The sequence below is a fragment of the Colletotrichum fructicola genome (assembly GCF_000319635.2).
Source record: "Colletotrichum fructicola Nara gc5 chromosome Unknown KSG_Nara_v1_contig04, whole genome shotgun sequence".
Classification (NCBI taxonomy): domain Eukaryota; kingdom Fungi; phylum Ascomycota; class Sordariomycetes; order Glomerellales; family Glomerellaceae; genus Colletotrichum; species Colletotrichum fructicola.
The window spans coordinates 5359155-5372500 of NW_027094054.1; the positions used below are offsets into that span (position 1 = coordinate 5359155).

Genomic DNA, 13346 nt, shown 5'->3' on the forward strand with positions numbered 1-13346 from the left:
GCAGACGGAGCTGAACGTCGTTGATCGCCGTAGCCGGGGAAAATGCGTTCATCTGTCGTAGCTCAGCTGGCGTAGTGGGGGGCTAGGTCTCGCCCTCGCCCCATCCATATCGACGCAGAACGGGCCGTAGGAGTACGCCCCAGAGGCTGAGTGCAGGTAGTCACCGGTAGTTGTAAAGGTATTGGCCAGGCGGTCGAGACGTTCTCTTGCTAGGCCGTAGAGGCGTCTGGTACGGCATTCAATATTTTCCTGAATTCGTCATGACATGCGGTTTGGTCGGCAAGTAAGTTGCTTTCGACGGGACCGATGGGGGTGGCCATTACCTTTGGTCCTGCCTGTGCTTCTACTTGGCAAAGGAGCTTGACACACTCAGCCGCACAAGATCTGCAAGATGGTCATTGACTGAACCTGCATGAACACCGCCTTTCCGGTAGTCGGCTGCCTCCGGCTGTATTGCACTACTACCTGTATAGGCGGTAGTACGACGACCCTCGGATTGTCAGCAGCTGCCGGTAAGTTTCATGTCATCCGGGCTGAGAAGACTCCGTCAGCTTCGACGAGCGCAACAAGCAGGCGATAGATTCTTTTACATAACATGCGGCAGCAATCATGACGAAATCCATTGACTCCCACTGATTCGCAGGGCAGGATCCTGCCATCTACTCTCCATGAGCGATCTACATGAACCCGGGAAGGTCAAAATGGCGGGAGCGTAGTTCAGCCCCCATGATGACAGCATGCTCATTCACACCTCTGGGCGCGACCGCGACCGCAAAGAGGCAGCCCACCGAGCCTATCTCAAGATTTCTGCTTTAAGCGCAATACTGTCAAATGTTTCGACACCAAGGCCTTCACCGTTTAGTAAATTGATCGTTCGTCAATGACCAAACCAAAGTCTCTGATGGCGAGCCTCTTATTGAAGTTCCATCTTTGTCAATGTTGCTCTTCCGTCCTTTACAGTCCATCTTCAGCCCCACCTCTTACGCTGTCCAGATATATCCTGCGTTCCCTATCCAATAAGGCCCCATACTCCATTGTCTGTGTCTCGCTGGGTCTTGTCTGAGTCGTCTTCTGCTTCTTCTTCTTCTTCGTCTTTTGCTTTTTGGGACCGTCCTTATTTTGAGTGTCGTCTCCCTTCTCCATAATGTCGTCGTCTTTCTTTTGAGCGTCGTCATAGTTCTTTTGAACGTCATCCTGCTCCGTGGCACCTTCCTGCTTTATGGTACCTTTCTGCTTCATCATTTCTTTTGTCTGTGCCTGAATCTGTTGTCTTGTGGCGACTTTGTTGACCTTCTCGCTCATCATATCCGCTGCGCAAAACAATATGACGCCCGCGACGAGTAGGCCTCCGACAACCAAGCTGAGAGCGATGATGAAAGCGCCCAAGGCGACGAAAGATATGGCGGCAGTCGCGAAGAAGGCTATTTCGAAGCATAGATCTCCTTTCCTGTTAAGCCAGCGGGCGAGTTGCCCGTTGTTGTTTGGTGTTGTGATCGTCATTTTGTGGTCTGTGTGTGTTTGACTGCCTTGTCGAGAGGTTCCGAAGGCCTGTATGGCATTGGATGAGAATAGCCTTGACAGAACGAGCCCTCTGGCAGGGTGCTCGCAAAGGTGGGCGATGCTTTGTATAAAGAGGGTCACGTGGCGAAATAAAACTCCAGATTGAGCACACAGAACCCTAATGAACTCCAAGGAAAGACTGATGGTCTGCAAGGTTCGACATGGCTTCGATCGGAGAAAGAGGCGGTCGCCATGTTAAGAGTTACTGGCCTCGTCGAGAAGTGGGCTTGAGCCTCCTCATCATCGATATCATCATTTCCCAACACAGACGCAAACATGGACGTGCTCGCAACCTTGATGCTGCCCCGCCGCGTCACCAACGACACCAACCTCGTCAACAGCCTCGTCAACAGCCTCGTCAGCGAGGCGCCACTCGAATCGGCGCCCTCCTTTGAAGCAGCTCTACGAGAAATTCGATCCAATCCACAGCAGCCTCTTCCCTATCTCTTCGGCTTCTTCATCACCCACACAGGACTCGACGACAAGGACAAGCCCCTCTGGGACCGCTATGTGAACAACATTAGGGATGGCATGGCCGTCACATGGGCGCTCGAGCCAGACGAGAAGACCGACTTGTTGCAGCCGTATCTTTACAAAATGAAGTTACCGTCCCAGTATGCGTCGGTTGACGGGATGCGACGTAAGTTCGCGCGGGCACAGTTTTTCAACGACGATGGCGAGCGAGTCCAGGGTCCTCGCGACCCGACGATGCTCAAGTACCTGCTGTACGTCGACGAGGAGTGCCTCGAGTCGTTTCAGAAATACGAGACGGCGATGGCTGCGGAGGATGAGGGCGAGGTGCCTGTTGCGTTTGTCAAGGCCATCAAGTGTTTCGAAGACGACGACGTCAACGGCGTGATTATCAACGCTGGAGAGATGGAGGAGGGCGAGATTCGAGAGGACAAGGGGTGGATGCCGGTGGACTGCAAACACGTGCTGACGTTTTGGGATCGTGTGTCCAAAAGGCAGTGGGACAAGGAGTATGCACGCTTTGCGAGACCAAGAACGGTTCCCTGGTGGGACCGCCCTGCCTGGTTCCATTGATAGGGGATTGGTCATTGTGACTGGACCACTCCGGAAAGGCTCAACACCAGCAGCACGTCTACTGTCTACATACGCTGTCGTCCACTTGCCGTCATGGATATTGCTGGACTTTAACGAATAGTCTCAATGTTACGGCGCAACAAGTTCTTCTGTGGTTACATACCTGCTCTTCCCCATTACTGCCGTCGTCGTTATTATCACTATTATCATCGTCATCGTAGGTATCATCATCTGTACTTCTACCGATCTACTTGCCATCGTCCTCGATTGAAGAATATTTGGAAATCAATGAAGTACAGGAGATATACTGCGGAGAAACAAGAAATTTATGTAACTCCTTAATCTTCAACTTCACTCATTCACTAATGCTTGAAAATCGAACGAGACTACTAGATATGGTACATTCACTTAAGCTTCTTAGCAGGATCAACCATTTCGTTGCATTCTCATTGAGGAAACTCCAATCTAAATAACACATTCCCACCCTTAAACTCCTGATCCATCAAATTGGTGCCGCGGGGATGCGCATAGAGACGCAAGAGACCTCAAACAAGGTAACATGTTCTGCAGCAGCATTGATCCGCCATAAACGCCGCAGCTGGTTCTCCACGGCACATACAAACCCTCACACCATGAATAACTGACAATATCGCCAGTCTTCTCCTCAATAAATGCTTCGTTAGGCTCGAGGAACAAGGATCCTTCTGTACGAGGTGCAGTGTATCAATGGTGAAAGGCTAACCGCCCTGCAACAAATGCCATGCCGATCGTCACTCGGCAGATTGGTGCACATACCCGTGATGAACCTGGAAACTGCGATTCTGAAGTCGGCGTCGGCGAGGGCCGCGGCTAGGTTGCGCGCAAGCTCGTCCATGATTTTTGGGCTGTGTGTGTTGGAATGGTTGTGGGAAGATTGGAAACGGCGCTCTGCGTGGCAGGGGCGAGAAAGATTTGGAGATGTTTCGGACAAGCTGAAGTTTTCTGACTGTGGTGTTGATAAGGGAGGGGAACTTGATGGCCAAGACGTAGCTGGAACATGGGTTAAGCGTAACTCGTACCTCTACGAAACGTTTCTATTGTATCACAAACTCCAAACCGAGATCCGTATTCCAGAACCTTACGTACCCAAACCTCAACAACCATCATCTACAAGTTCACCCATCAATCCGCATACACCAACCTAATAGGAACACCATCCTTCGGCGCCATCGTGAAATGGATATCCTTCCGCGGTTTGCCCACCGGCCCAACCCACTCCATGGCCTTGAACCGCTGCAGTAACCTCACAATCAGGAACCCGGCCTCGGTAAGCGCGAATTGTTCTGTCATACACACGTTAGTATATCACCACACACACCATGGGAACTCTTCCAACTCACGTCCAAGACAGATCCTCGGCCCGCCGCTGAACGGCACATAATTCCAATCCAGCCTCGTCCCCTCCCACCGCTCCGGCCGGAACGCCAACGGCTCCGCCCACACGTCCGCGCGCCGGTGCAGCACATACGGCGAGAAATTCACCGTCTGCCCCTTCCGCACCACCACCGGCTGGCTCCCATCCGGCCCGCCCCCGCGCGGCAACACCGTATCCCGCGCCGCGATGCGCAGGTTCAGCGGCACCGCATTATACACCCGCAGCGTCTCCCGCAGCACGAACTGCAGATACTGCGCCCCCTTCAGCGCGCCAAAGTCGATCCCCTCCGCGTCCTCGCTGTACTCCCCAAACTCCTTCAGCACCTCCCCGCGCAGCTTCTCGAACACGGCCGGGTGCTGCGCCAGCAGCAGCAGCACCCACGACAGCAGCGTCGCCGTCGTATCCCGCCCCGCCAGCAGGATCCCCAGGATCTGGTCTCTTAGCTCGTTCTCATCCCGCGTCGCCTCCGCCAGCGTGTCCAGCAGCGAGTACTTCTCCCGGCTCGGCTTCGCCGCGGAAAGCGCCAGCTTGACGTAGTGGTCGACGTACCGCCGCATGTACCCCGCCGCGCGCTTCCCCGTGCCGCTCGGCGCGAGCCAGTACAGGCCCTGCAGCCGCACGCGCATCGTGATCCACATCTGCGCCTCGTGGAACGCCTCCGCGAAGCTCATATCATCTTTTCCGCCTGTACGTTGCAAGTCCGCCGCCATCGCCGCGGCGGCGCTCGTGCTCGCCACCCGCCCCGTCGCGGCGGCCGTCTGGCTGTCCACGCTCTCGCCGAAGAGGAACCCCGTCGCCGTGTCGAGCGTGAAGCGGAATAGCAGCGGCATGATGTCCACCGTCACAGACCCGTCGCCCGGCTTGCCCACCATCGGCAGCGCCGCGAACAGCGCCTTGACCGCGTCCTCCGTCTTGCCTAAATCATTGATGTTCTCGCGCGAGAACTGCGGGCGGAACAGCGCGCGCGAGTGCTCCCAGAACGGGCCGTCCGCAGTAAAAATGCTGCGCCCCAGCAGCGGGCTGAACTGCGCGATGCGCCGCTCGCCCAGATCGAAGTCTTGGAACTTTGTCGCGAGGAGGGCCTGGATGTTGAGCGGGTCGACGGTGTACACCTCGCGCGGGCCGAAGAAGCCCGGCTGCGTGAAGGTGGCGCCGTGGGCGGCGTAGGACTTTTCGACGATGTCGTCGAGGATGTCGCCGCCGCGGCGGGCGGTGGTGATGGTGCGCCAGACGTACTGGATGCCGAAGGGGAGGCGGGAGGGGATGTGTTTTGGAAAGGTTGCGTTGTGGGCTTTGGCGAAGCGGAGGAGGCGGCGGTGGGCGAGGTAGCGGGAGAGGGCGTAGTAGAGGAGGGTCAAGGGGATGGCGTAGGCCAGGGCTGTGAGGGAGAGGAGCGCCATTGTAGGCGGCTGTTGGGTGCTGGTGTGTCCTTTGGTGCTGGAAGTCTGCCAAATATCGAGGTGCGTGGCTTGGGGGTTTTATCCTGCGATGAGGCCTTCACGATGTGGGTAAGATCGAGGACGATCGTCAAGGAGTTGGCCCCGTCGCCCCGGTTTGATGCGACGGTTACGCGATTTAGGGCCTTTTCAAGTCCATATTACAGCCATAGGATAGCATGTATTTTGTCAGCAGCGTGATTAGTATACAGATGTGTAGAGAGTTGACCGTCGTCGTCGTCGTCTTTACGTTGCCCTCGCATTCGTTATCGGCATTAGGGCGTCGCACCTAGGGCGGCGCCAAGGACTTTACAGGAAGCAACGCCAGAGCATGATTGCTTAGAGTTGGAATACAATTTTTAACGGGGACCTCCTCCCTCTCTACCGCCAGCCGGTACGAGTTGCTGCCCACGGGAAGGGAGATCATGGTTCGGCCGAGGCAACCTAACAGCGCCGTGGTTTCGGCAGTGCCAGTCAATAGGAAGGAAAGGGATGGGCACGGACAACGTGGGGGACGGAGGGTTTACTCTGACTGCCGTACGTGCAGCGGCAGTTGAGTTTGCGAGAACGAGTCGGTGGGCTGGGGGAAAAGTGGCTTCCCCTGACTCGGGGTTTGTGTTCGTCTCAACGACAAGACGGAGAGGACGGACTTGGTTGTCCGGTGATGTGCGTTCAAGATGTTGACGATGTTGAAACTCCATCATGACTTGTCGTTCAGGAGAAAAATCGTTCCCATGGCTCTCTCTTCCTGTTGATAAGAACGTCCCGTGTCCCGATGTTCCTCGCACTGCTTCGATTCCGAGGAAGAGTCTTTGACAGTTGCAAATGTTACACAGAGCCACAGAAAACCCACAAAATTGGAGCTGGAAGTGGACATCGCGGGTTTCGTCGACGGCGAGGGCGCTGCATGAGCCCGCCCACGTCGAGGTTCTTCAACGTCCTCTGGAAGGGTGGCCGAGTTGGTTATGGCGCCAGGTTAAGGTCAGCTTAACATCTGTTTCCTGGTGGGGCAACCCGCGCGAGTTCGAGTCTCGTCCCTTTCAATGATTTCCTTTTTGCCCTTTCCGATAAATGCGACAAGCACCTTTTTGCACCCCAATGATGCTGAGTGAGTGAGAGTCGATGATGTGCATTGATTGTGGTTGAACGGCGACTCTTCACCGTAACCAGACCTGAGCCGATGCGAAACATGCAAACTTTTCTTCGTGACCGCTTATGCATTCGTAGCATTTCATCATCATAAAGACCCAGTTCCAGAGGCGTTTCCCTCACCTCCCAAGGTTGTTTACAACGCTGCCGACCATGACAGCAACCTCCCTCTCCCAGTTGCCCTCGCCCCTCCCCTTCCCCTTGAGCGCGCTCGGCATCTCGCATCCCCTGACAACGCACTCCCTCACAGCCTCCCCGACGCTCGCCCGGTTCGTCCTCAGCGTCCTCGCCGACACGCCTCCCCGGTTGACAATCTCCTGCACCCGTGTGCCCAGGCTGCCAGCCATCGTCCTCCAAAAGTAGCTCGCCAGGCTGCCCGTCTCGAGATACGCCAATAGCGGCTGCAGCATGTTGGTCTGCTTCTGCGGCGTCGTCACTAGCGGATGCGTCGGCAGCTTCGTCGACTCCAGCACTACCTCCAGCGCGACAATGTTCTGGCACCGCGCCGAGATCTCCGCCAGCGTCCGGTCCAGCGACGGCAGCTGGCCCAGCGCCCGCGACAGCGACGCGATGGACGACTGCAGCGCCGAGCGGAAGTACACCTCAAGCGCCTGCAGCAGCAGCGTCGGCGTCCACCGCTCGCCCTTCATCGCGGGCTGCGGCGACAGCAGGAACAGCGTGACCATGGCCGACACGGTGCGCGCCTTGGTCTCCTCGCCCTGCGCGAAGGTGGCCGAGTTGGGGATCGCAAAGTCGCGGATGATCTTCTCCGCCGTCTCCCTGACGGACCGCTCAATCGGTGCGATCACGCCCTCTCGCAGGGTGCGGATCGCGTCCACCTTGCCCAGCCCGTAGCCCTCCTCCCCAGGTGCCGACCGATCCAGCACCTCCCTCAGAGAGAGTAGCGTGTGCGAGCAGCGCACCAGCGCCCTGTGGTCCTCCTTCTTCCCGGCCGCAGCAGCCGCAGCGCTTACACTGCCGCCCGCAATCTCGGCGTGCTGGACCTCGAGCTGCCTGCCGAGCTGGAGACAGCGTCCGACGGAGCGGCCGAGCTTCAGGGTCTCCCAGAGGCGGGTAGCGACCTGGCGCACCTCCTCGGCCTCGGCGTGCTTGTCGATGACCTCCTTCTCGAGCTGGCGGTAGCTGTCGTTCAGGCTCTTGATCTGGGCGTCGAGCTCGCCGATGATGCGCTTGCTGGCGGCGTTCTGCTCCTCGGTGTACTGCAGCAGCGGGGCGGCGGACTTTGTGCTCAGCACATCGATGTGGGAGTCGATCTCCTGGGTGTCGAAAAGAACGCGGGAGAGCGGGGTGGAGAGGTCGAGGGGCGCATCGTTGGGGTTGTTAGTCGCGAGGACGAGGGTGTTTGCGAAGGAGGCGGGGTTGAAGTCGGGGGAGAGGAAGGTCTCGTAGTCGATGTAGGAGGGTTCCTGTTCGTCTTGTGTGGTCATGATGGGCGGATTGGGGCCATTGGCCGTGTGTTGTAGGCGCAATGGGTGGTGTTTTGTCGAGGGAGGTGGTGGTGCTGCGTGCGTGTGAGCTTGAGCTGGTGGCAGCTTTGGAGCGAAACCAAGCTCCATGTGTCCTGTCTCTCTCTGCTTGAAGCACTGGGTACGTACCGTCAAGCTCCGCTGACATAAGAGATCGTGGCTGACGAGATGTGGCTAGTGAATTGTTCCAATTGTGGCTCGTGTGCCAGCCACCTACCGTAGAAACTTGTTGAACTGGCCCAATGGATCCCCCAGGGGCTTTACTTACTACTGTTCGCTATGAGCCCCTGTTTTATCCGCTTTTCTCTCGATCTCTATCCGCTTTTCTAAGTGCTCCGTCCAATTGTATTTGTTCGCGGGGGTGCGACTAGGGGGTCCATTTGGCCAGTTCAACAAGTTTCTACGGTACAAGCCAAGCGCACGGTCTCCGCAGCGCCCATGACGCCAAGCGGCACTAAAACCAACAAGAAACAGTCAGCAAATGAGGAATGAGATCAAACTGCGCGATATTCCCGGGGTCCCGTCCCAGCCCGCCAACCCGCCTTATTGTTTGTCACTCTTCTCTCTTCCCCCCGGTCTTTGTTTCTCTGTGTTTTCCTCCCGGACCTTCGGCATCTCCACAATTTGACGCAAAAGAAAAAAGGTAAGCTGCCCATCCGCCCATTCCGCATGGGGCCGTCACCCGCGTCCACTCCTACTCGACCTTGTTGATCATCAGCGCATTCCCTCCTCCGGACTGGACGACGGACTCGAAAGCTGCGAATGGGATTGGCACCGCCGAATTCTCGCTGACTACGCACTCGCGCGATTAGTCGAGAAAAAAAAAACATTGGATACGCCGCTAAAGAGTTGCGCTACTACGCCGTCTTTCCGAAGCTTCCATATACCTTGTCATCCATCCTCTCTAGTACCTAATAATCATAATTCGACCACCACCACCACCACCTCGTCATCCAACATCTCTCGACCTCCAACCTTCCTCACCCTCCTCGCCGTCGTCATCGTCGTCCGCTTCAATCGCTCCCAATCCGCCAGCAATGTCATAACCTCTTAATCATCTCCCCTGCGCCCGACGGCCCTTCAATCCCCCCTCACGGATCACCTTCGCGCACCGCCGCCCGAAACGAACGCCTCATCCGAACCCTCCGAAGACCCCGAAACGACGAGCAACCTCTCCGAACCGTCCAAAATGCATCTCCTCCCGCTCTCTCTCCGCGACCTCCTCCCCCTCCCCGACGGCGCAAACGCCTCCGACACAGTCCTCGGCGGCGTCCACTTCAACCGCACCGTCCTTGACTTCTGGAACTACACCCTCTACTCCAACAACACGCTCTCCAACGGCTCAAACTGCTTCCTCACCCAGCAGCCCTACACCCCCGTCGCCCTCCTCCCCAACGGCTCCTTCGTCAACTCCACATGGTGCTACGACCCCATTCGCTCCATCGGGCCCCGCGCAAAGGCCGGCGTCGCCATCGGCGTCGTCTACGCCGTCGCCCTCATGCTCATCCTCGCCTGCCTCAAGAAGCACGGCCGCCAGTATCTGCCCACCACGAAGCGCTTCTACCCCGTCGGCAAGCGCTGGCAGTGGTACTACGCCATCCTCGTCTGCGTCGCCGCCTTCATCAGCCTTTTCATGACCATCGACGTGGATCGCTTCTGGGTCGTCGGCCTGCCCATCATCATCAACAGCTTCTTCTGGTACCTCCTGCAGCAGTTCACCATGGCCCTCGTGTGGGAGGCCGTCCGCCACTGGGGCAGCTGGAGCGAGCGGCAGTACATCGACCCGGACCCGTTCATCCTCCGCGAGGGCGACAAGCGAGACAAGTTTGAGTTCTGGCTGCCGTTGTGGTACTACCTCTGGTTATGGCTGGCAAGTTCCCTCCTCCTCCTACCAAACTTCCCTAAACTAACAACCCCCAGAACTTCTTCCTCATCATCCCCCGCAACTGGGGCGAAATCGAAAAGCAGCGCTCGCCAGACCAAACCGCCGCCCGCGCCGAGCCAAACGCAACAGACGTCCGCTTCAAAGTCGCAACCTTCTGCCTCGTAATCTGCTGGCTCACCATCGTCGCCTCCCTCCGCCACTCCATCCTGCACTACTACCCCCGCAACCGCGGCGTCCTCAACAAAGCCCGCGGCTTCATCCGCTACACCCCGCTGCGCTTCAAGCTCGTCATCCCCCTCGCCGCCTGCCTCATCGCCTACCAGGGCCTCGTCTCCTTCCGCTGGGACTACTCCGTGCTCAACACCCAGGCGAACCTCGCCGCCGTCTACGCCGGCGGCTACGGCCCCGCCCTGCTCATCCTCTTCATCCAGATCGCCTACGGCTTCATGTCGCCCAACGAGGACAAGGAGCTCATGCGCCAGCGCCGCGTCCGCGAGGCCGAGATCGACCACGACCTCGGCATCGTCGCCAAGCCCGCCTGGTGGAAGCGCGTCACCCGCGACGACCACCTCGTCGGCAAGATGTCCATGCGCGACCGCATCGCCCGCAACGTCCGCGAAGTAGGCGGTGTCCGCGCCCCCGCCACCCAGCAGCCGCAGCAGCAGCAGCAGCAAGCCTACAACGACGTGCCGCCGGAGCAGCAGCAGCGCGAGATCGAGATGGGCAACATGGGCGGCAGCAGCTCCAACACCTCGACCCCCGTACGGCCGGGCTTCGACGCCGCAAAGGGCTCCACATTCTCCTCGTACGCCGGCAAGTCCGACCGGCGCCGGCAGGAGCGGACGATGAACGCGGCCGCGGAGCTGCTCTTCCCCAACTCCGGGGCGGGCCGGCCGGACCGCGCGTCGGAGCTGATGCAAGACGGCCCGCCGCCCTCGTACACCGACGCCCAGACCCGTGGCAGGTCGGACAACGTCTCTCTCAACTCCCTCAACCCCGGAGAGCGGAGTAACAGCACCAGCACGGCCGTCTCTGTCTCGGGGCAGCCGCAGCAGGTGAACAGTATGCTTGATGTGTAAAAAGTGAAGTGACCAGCCCGCCGGATGAGCGGGAGTGTGTAAGAGATGGAAATGGTCCAAACGTTTAAAGCTCATGAGCAATGACGACAGATATAGTGTATGGAACGGCGTTCGGGGTATTCTAGCCGGGCTTTCAATCCGGAGTAGGCAGACTGTATTGTATGCATAATGGTATAATTAAACCTCTATATCGATCACATATCGCCACATGAGACTTGTTGATTGCCGGGAAGCCGTAGAAACAGCCCGAGTATCATAGCACGAATAGTCAACGTTGACGGCGAATCTCCGTGACGAACCATCAGCGAGGTTACCACAAGATGCCTAGCCATTGCTGCCGCTGTACAAACACGGTCGACTCCGTCACCTGTACCGTGCAGCTGGAGGACCACCACGGAGGTTCCTCAACAGCATCCTGCCGTGCTCCCACTCCGCGGCCCGGCCGTCTGCGTATCGGGACGTGACAGCTCATGTGCCTAAGAAGCTCGCAAGCACCTAAGTACTTCCACAGACGAGAAAAAGTGAGTCTTTGCTAGCCGGGCAGTTTCAGTTGGCTATCCGTGCAGTGTTGTACTCTTTCCCGCGTATTTGCATTCGTCGTCGCTACTTTTATTGCTTTCGCTGTCGTTCATCGTTATCGTCATACTCATCACTACCTCTTTGATTTTCTCTACTGCTATTGTCCTCATAGACGTATTACGTATATTGATTAAAGTTGTAGGGAACGCTGCCCGGCGAGCTAACTGCCGCTCACTGCCTGGCTGGCAAAACTCAAAGAAATAGTCTCGACGGGGAGAGACCACCCGGCGCCAGCAAAACAGGTCGCCCGTCTGCGGCCTCTACCGAGTACATGCCGTGGACGCTCGGGGCATCCATCGGTTGCAATAACCGGCCGCCCGACTCAGCATCCCGACTCCGGTTGGATGTCCAATCCGCGTGTCAGCTCCTGAGCCGAAGAGTCTGATGCTTCCAGACGAGGCCCATGAGTCACGGCGTCGTATTGTTCCGAACGGACGAGCCGTCCTCTCCCATGGACGATTCCCATGTGCGCAGGCACCTCACATGGGAAAATGCATCAGCGATATTGCAACGTCGTGGGATCCGTCATCCGCCTGTCGCGGCACTTGACTCTCCCTCTCCCTCTCCCGCACCGTCGCCGCAACAACATGTGAATACCCGCAAGCCCAAGCACCAACACGCAAAGTTGCGAGCCAATGACTCGCCTGCGGCCATCTCATCGCACCCGCAAATGCCACCAGCAGAGTCAAAGCACCGGGACGTGTCGTTCATCCAATGGCAGCGGGCAGATAACCCAGGAACAGATCTGAGTCCATGCGGAGAAAAAGCAACGCTGGCGTGAGACTTGGGCGAGGTACGTCTATGGCGACCGGCAGGGCGGCGGGAAAGGCAGGCCACAGGTGCGGCAGGAAAGCTAGGCCCGGCGTTGGACCGGTCCAGGTGACTGAGGGCCTTTGAAATGGCTGACAAAAATGCCCGTCTCTAAAGATGCAGGCCAGTGCCTTCGGTCCCGATCTAGACCTCCTCTATTTCGGCCGGCTCATTCAGCCAACGGGGAGGTGTCTTCGCCTGGGTTATCGACAGGTCGGCCATCCGGTGTGTCAGCCCGACAGCTGAGAAAATGCCCGTCTCCCACTGGCAGACGAGTGCCTTGCTGGCATCTGCGTTGGAACGAAACATTGGCGTCGAGCGCAGCCACGGCCGCCTCTATGCGTTGTCTGCATGGCACGACAGGGAGTCGCCCAGGAGAAGAGCCTCTCGCCGAATGAGATGGCCTGATGGAAGACTTGTACAAACGGCAATCCGACCAACAAGGCCTGTTTGCGTGCGGCTCCCACTGCGGCGAGGAGGCCATGGAGCGATCAGATAGTTCACGTTAGTCCCTCGGATGCGAGCCCACGCACATCTATGCTGTGCGCTGCGACGGAGAAAGCTCGCAGCTACTGCGTGCCATGCATGGCGCTATTCATGCTTCTTGATGCGTTCTTGCTCCCACCTCCCTGTCCCTCCGCCCCGACGAACGATACGGAGAGGATACGGTGCGTAGCGCAGACTGTTCGGCCGTAGGTGGTTCGAAAAATGTTGCGATTCAGGTCCCAGGGGATCCGTGTTGCGAGCGGGAATCATAGTTCGCTGGGAGGCTGCGCGGGTGAGGTTGGATGACACCGAGGTAAAGCCCGTCGAAAGAGCGGTGAAGACCGCCGATGACAGAGACAGGTGTTTAGGACGGGGCGTAGGGCGAGGCCCGCCGGCTTGGAGAACAAAAGCCTCAGG

General features: G+C 57.9%; 5 protein-coding genes across 5 annotated transcripts; 2 read left to right on the top strand and 3 right to left on the bottom strand.

The window, feature by feature from the left end:
* Window positions 1–954: 954 nt before the first annotated feature.
* On the bottom strand, window positions 955–1500 carry CGGC5_v008341 (uncharacterized protein; the record flags this gene model as incomplete). Its single annotated transcript, XM_032026206.1, has 1 exon — window positions 955–1500. The coding sequence occupies one exon, from the start codon at window positions 1498–1500 to the stop codon at window positions 955–957; it is 546 nt and encodes a 181-aa protein (XP_031891981.1).
* A 336-nt stretch (window positions 1501–1836) lies between these two features.
* CGGC5_v008342 (uncharacterized protein) lies at window positions 1837–2604 on the top strand (the record flags this gene model as incomplete). Its single annotated transcript, XM_032026217.1, has 1 exon — window positions 1837–2604. One exon carries the CDS (start codon window positions 1837–1839, stop codon window positions 2602–2604), a length of 768 nt encoding a protein of 255 aa, XP_031891982.1.
* A 1161-nt stretch (window positions 2605–3765) lies between these two features.
* On the bottom strand, window positions 3766–5418 carry CYP52A5 (Cytochrome P450 52A5; the record flags this gene model as incomplete). The annotated part of the gene is made up of 2 exons (XM_032026228.1): window positions 3766–3926; window positions 3984–5418. The coding sequence occupies 2 exons, from the start codon at window positions 5416–5418 to the stop codon at window positions 3766–3768; spliced, it is 1596 nt and encodes a 531-aa protein (XP_031891983.1).
* A 1304-nt stretch (window positions 5419–6722) lies between these two features.
* COG5 (Conserved oligomeric Golgi complex subunit 5) lies at window positions 6723–8238 on the bottom strand (the record flags this gene model as incomplete). The annotated part of the gene is made up of 2 exons (XM_032026239.2): window positions 6723–8125; window positions 8220–8238. 2 exons carry the CDS (start codon window positions 8236–8238, stop codon window positions 6723–6725), a joined length of 1422 nt encoding a protein of 473 aa, XP_031892277.2.
* Window positions 8239–9279: 1041 nt separating this feature from the next.
* Window positions 9280–11054, top strand: CGGC5_v008345 (Uncharacterized protein; the record flags this gene model as incomplete). Its single annotated transcript, XM_066152002.1, has 2 exons — window positions 9280–9819; window positions 10011–11054. The coding sequence occupies 2 exons, from the start codon at window positions 9280–9282 to the stop codon at window positions 11052–11054; spliced, it is 1584 nt and encodes a 527-aa protein (XP_066008839.1).
* Window positions 11055–13346: the final 2292 nt, after the last annotated feature.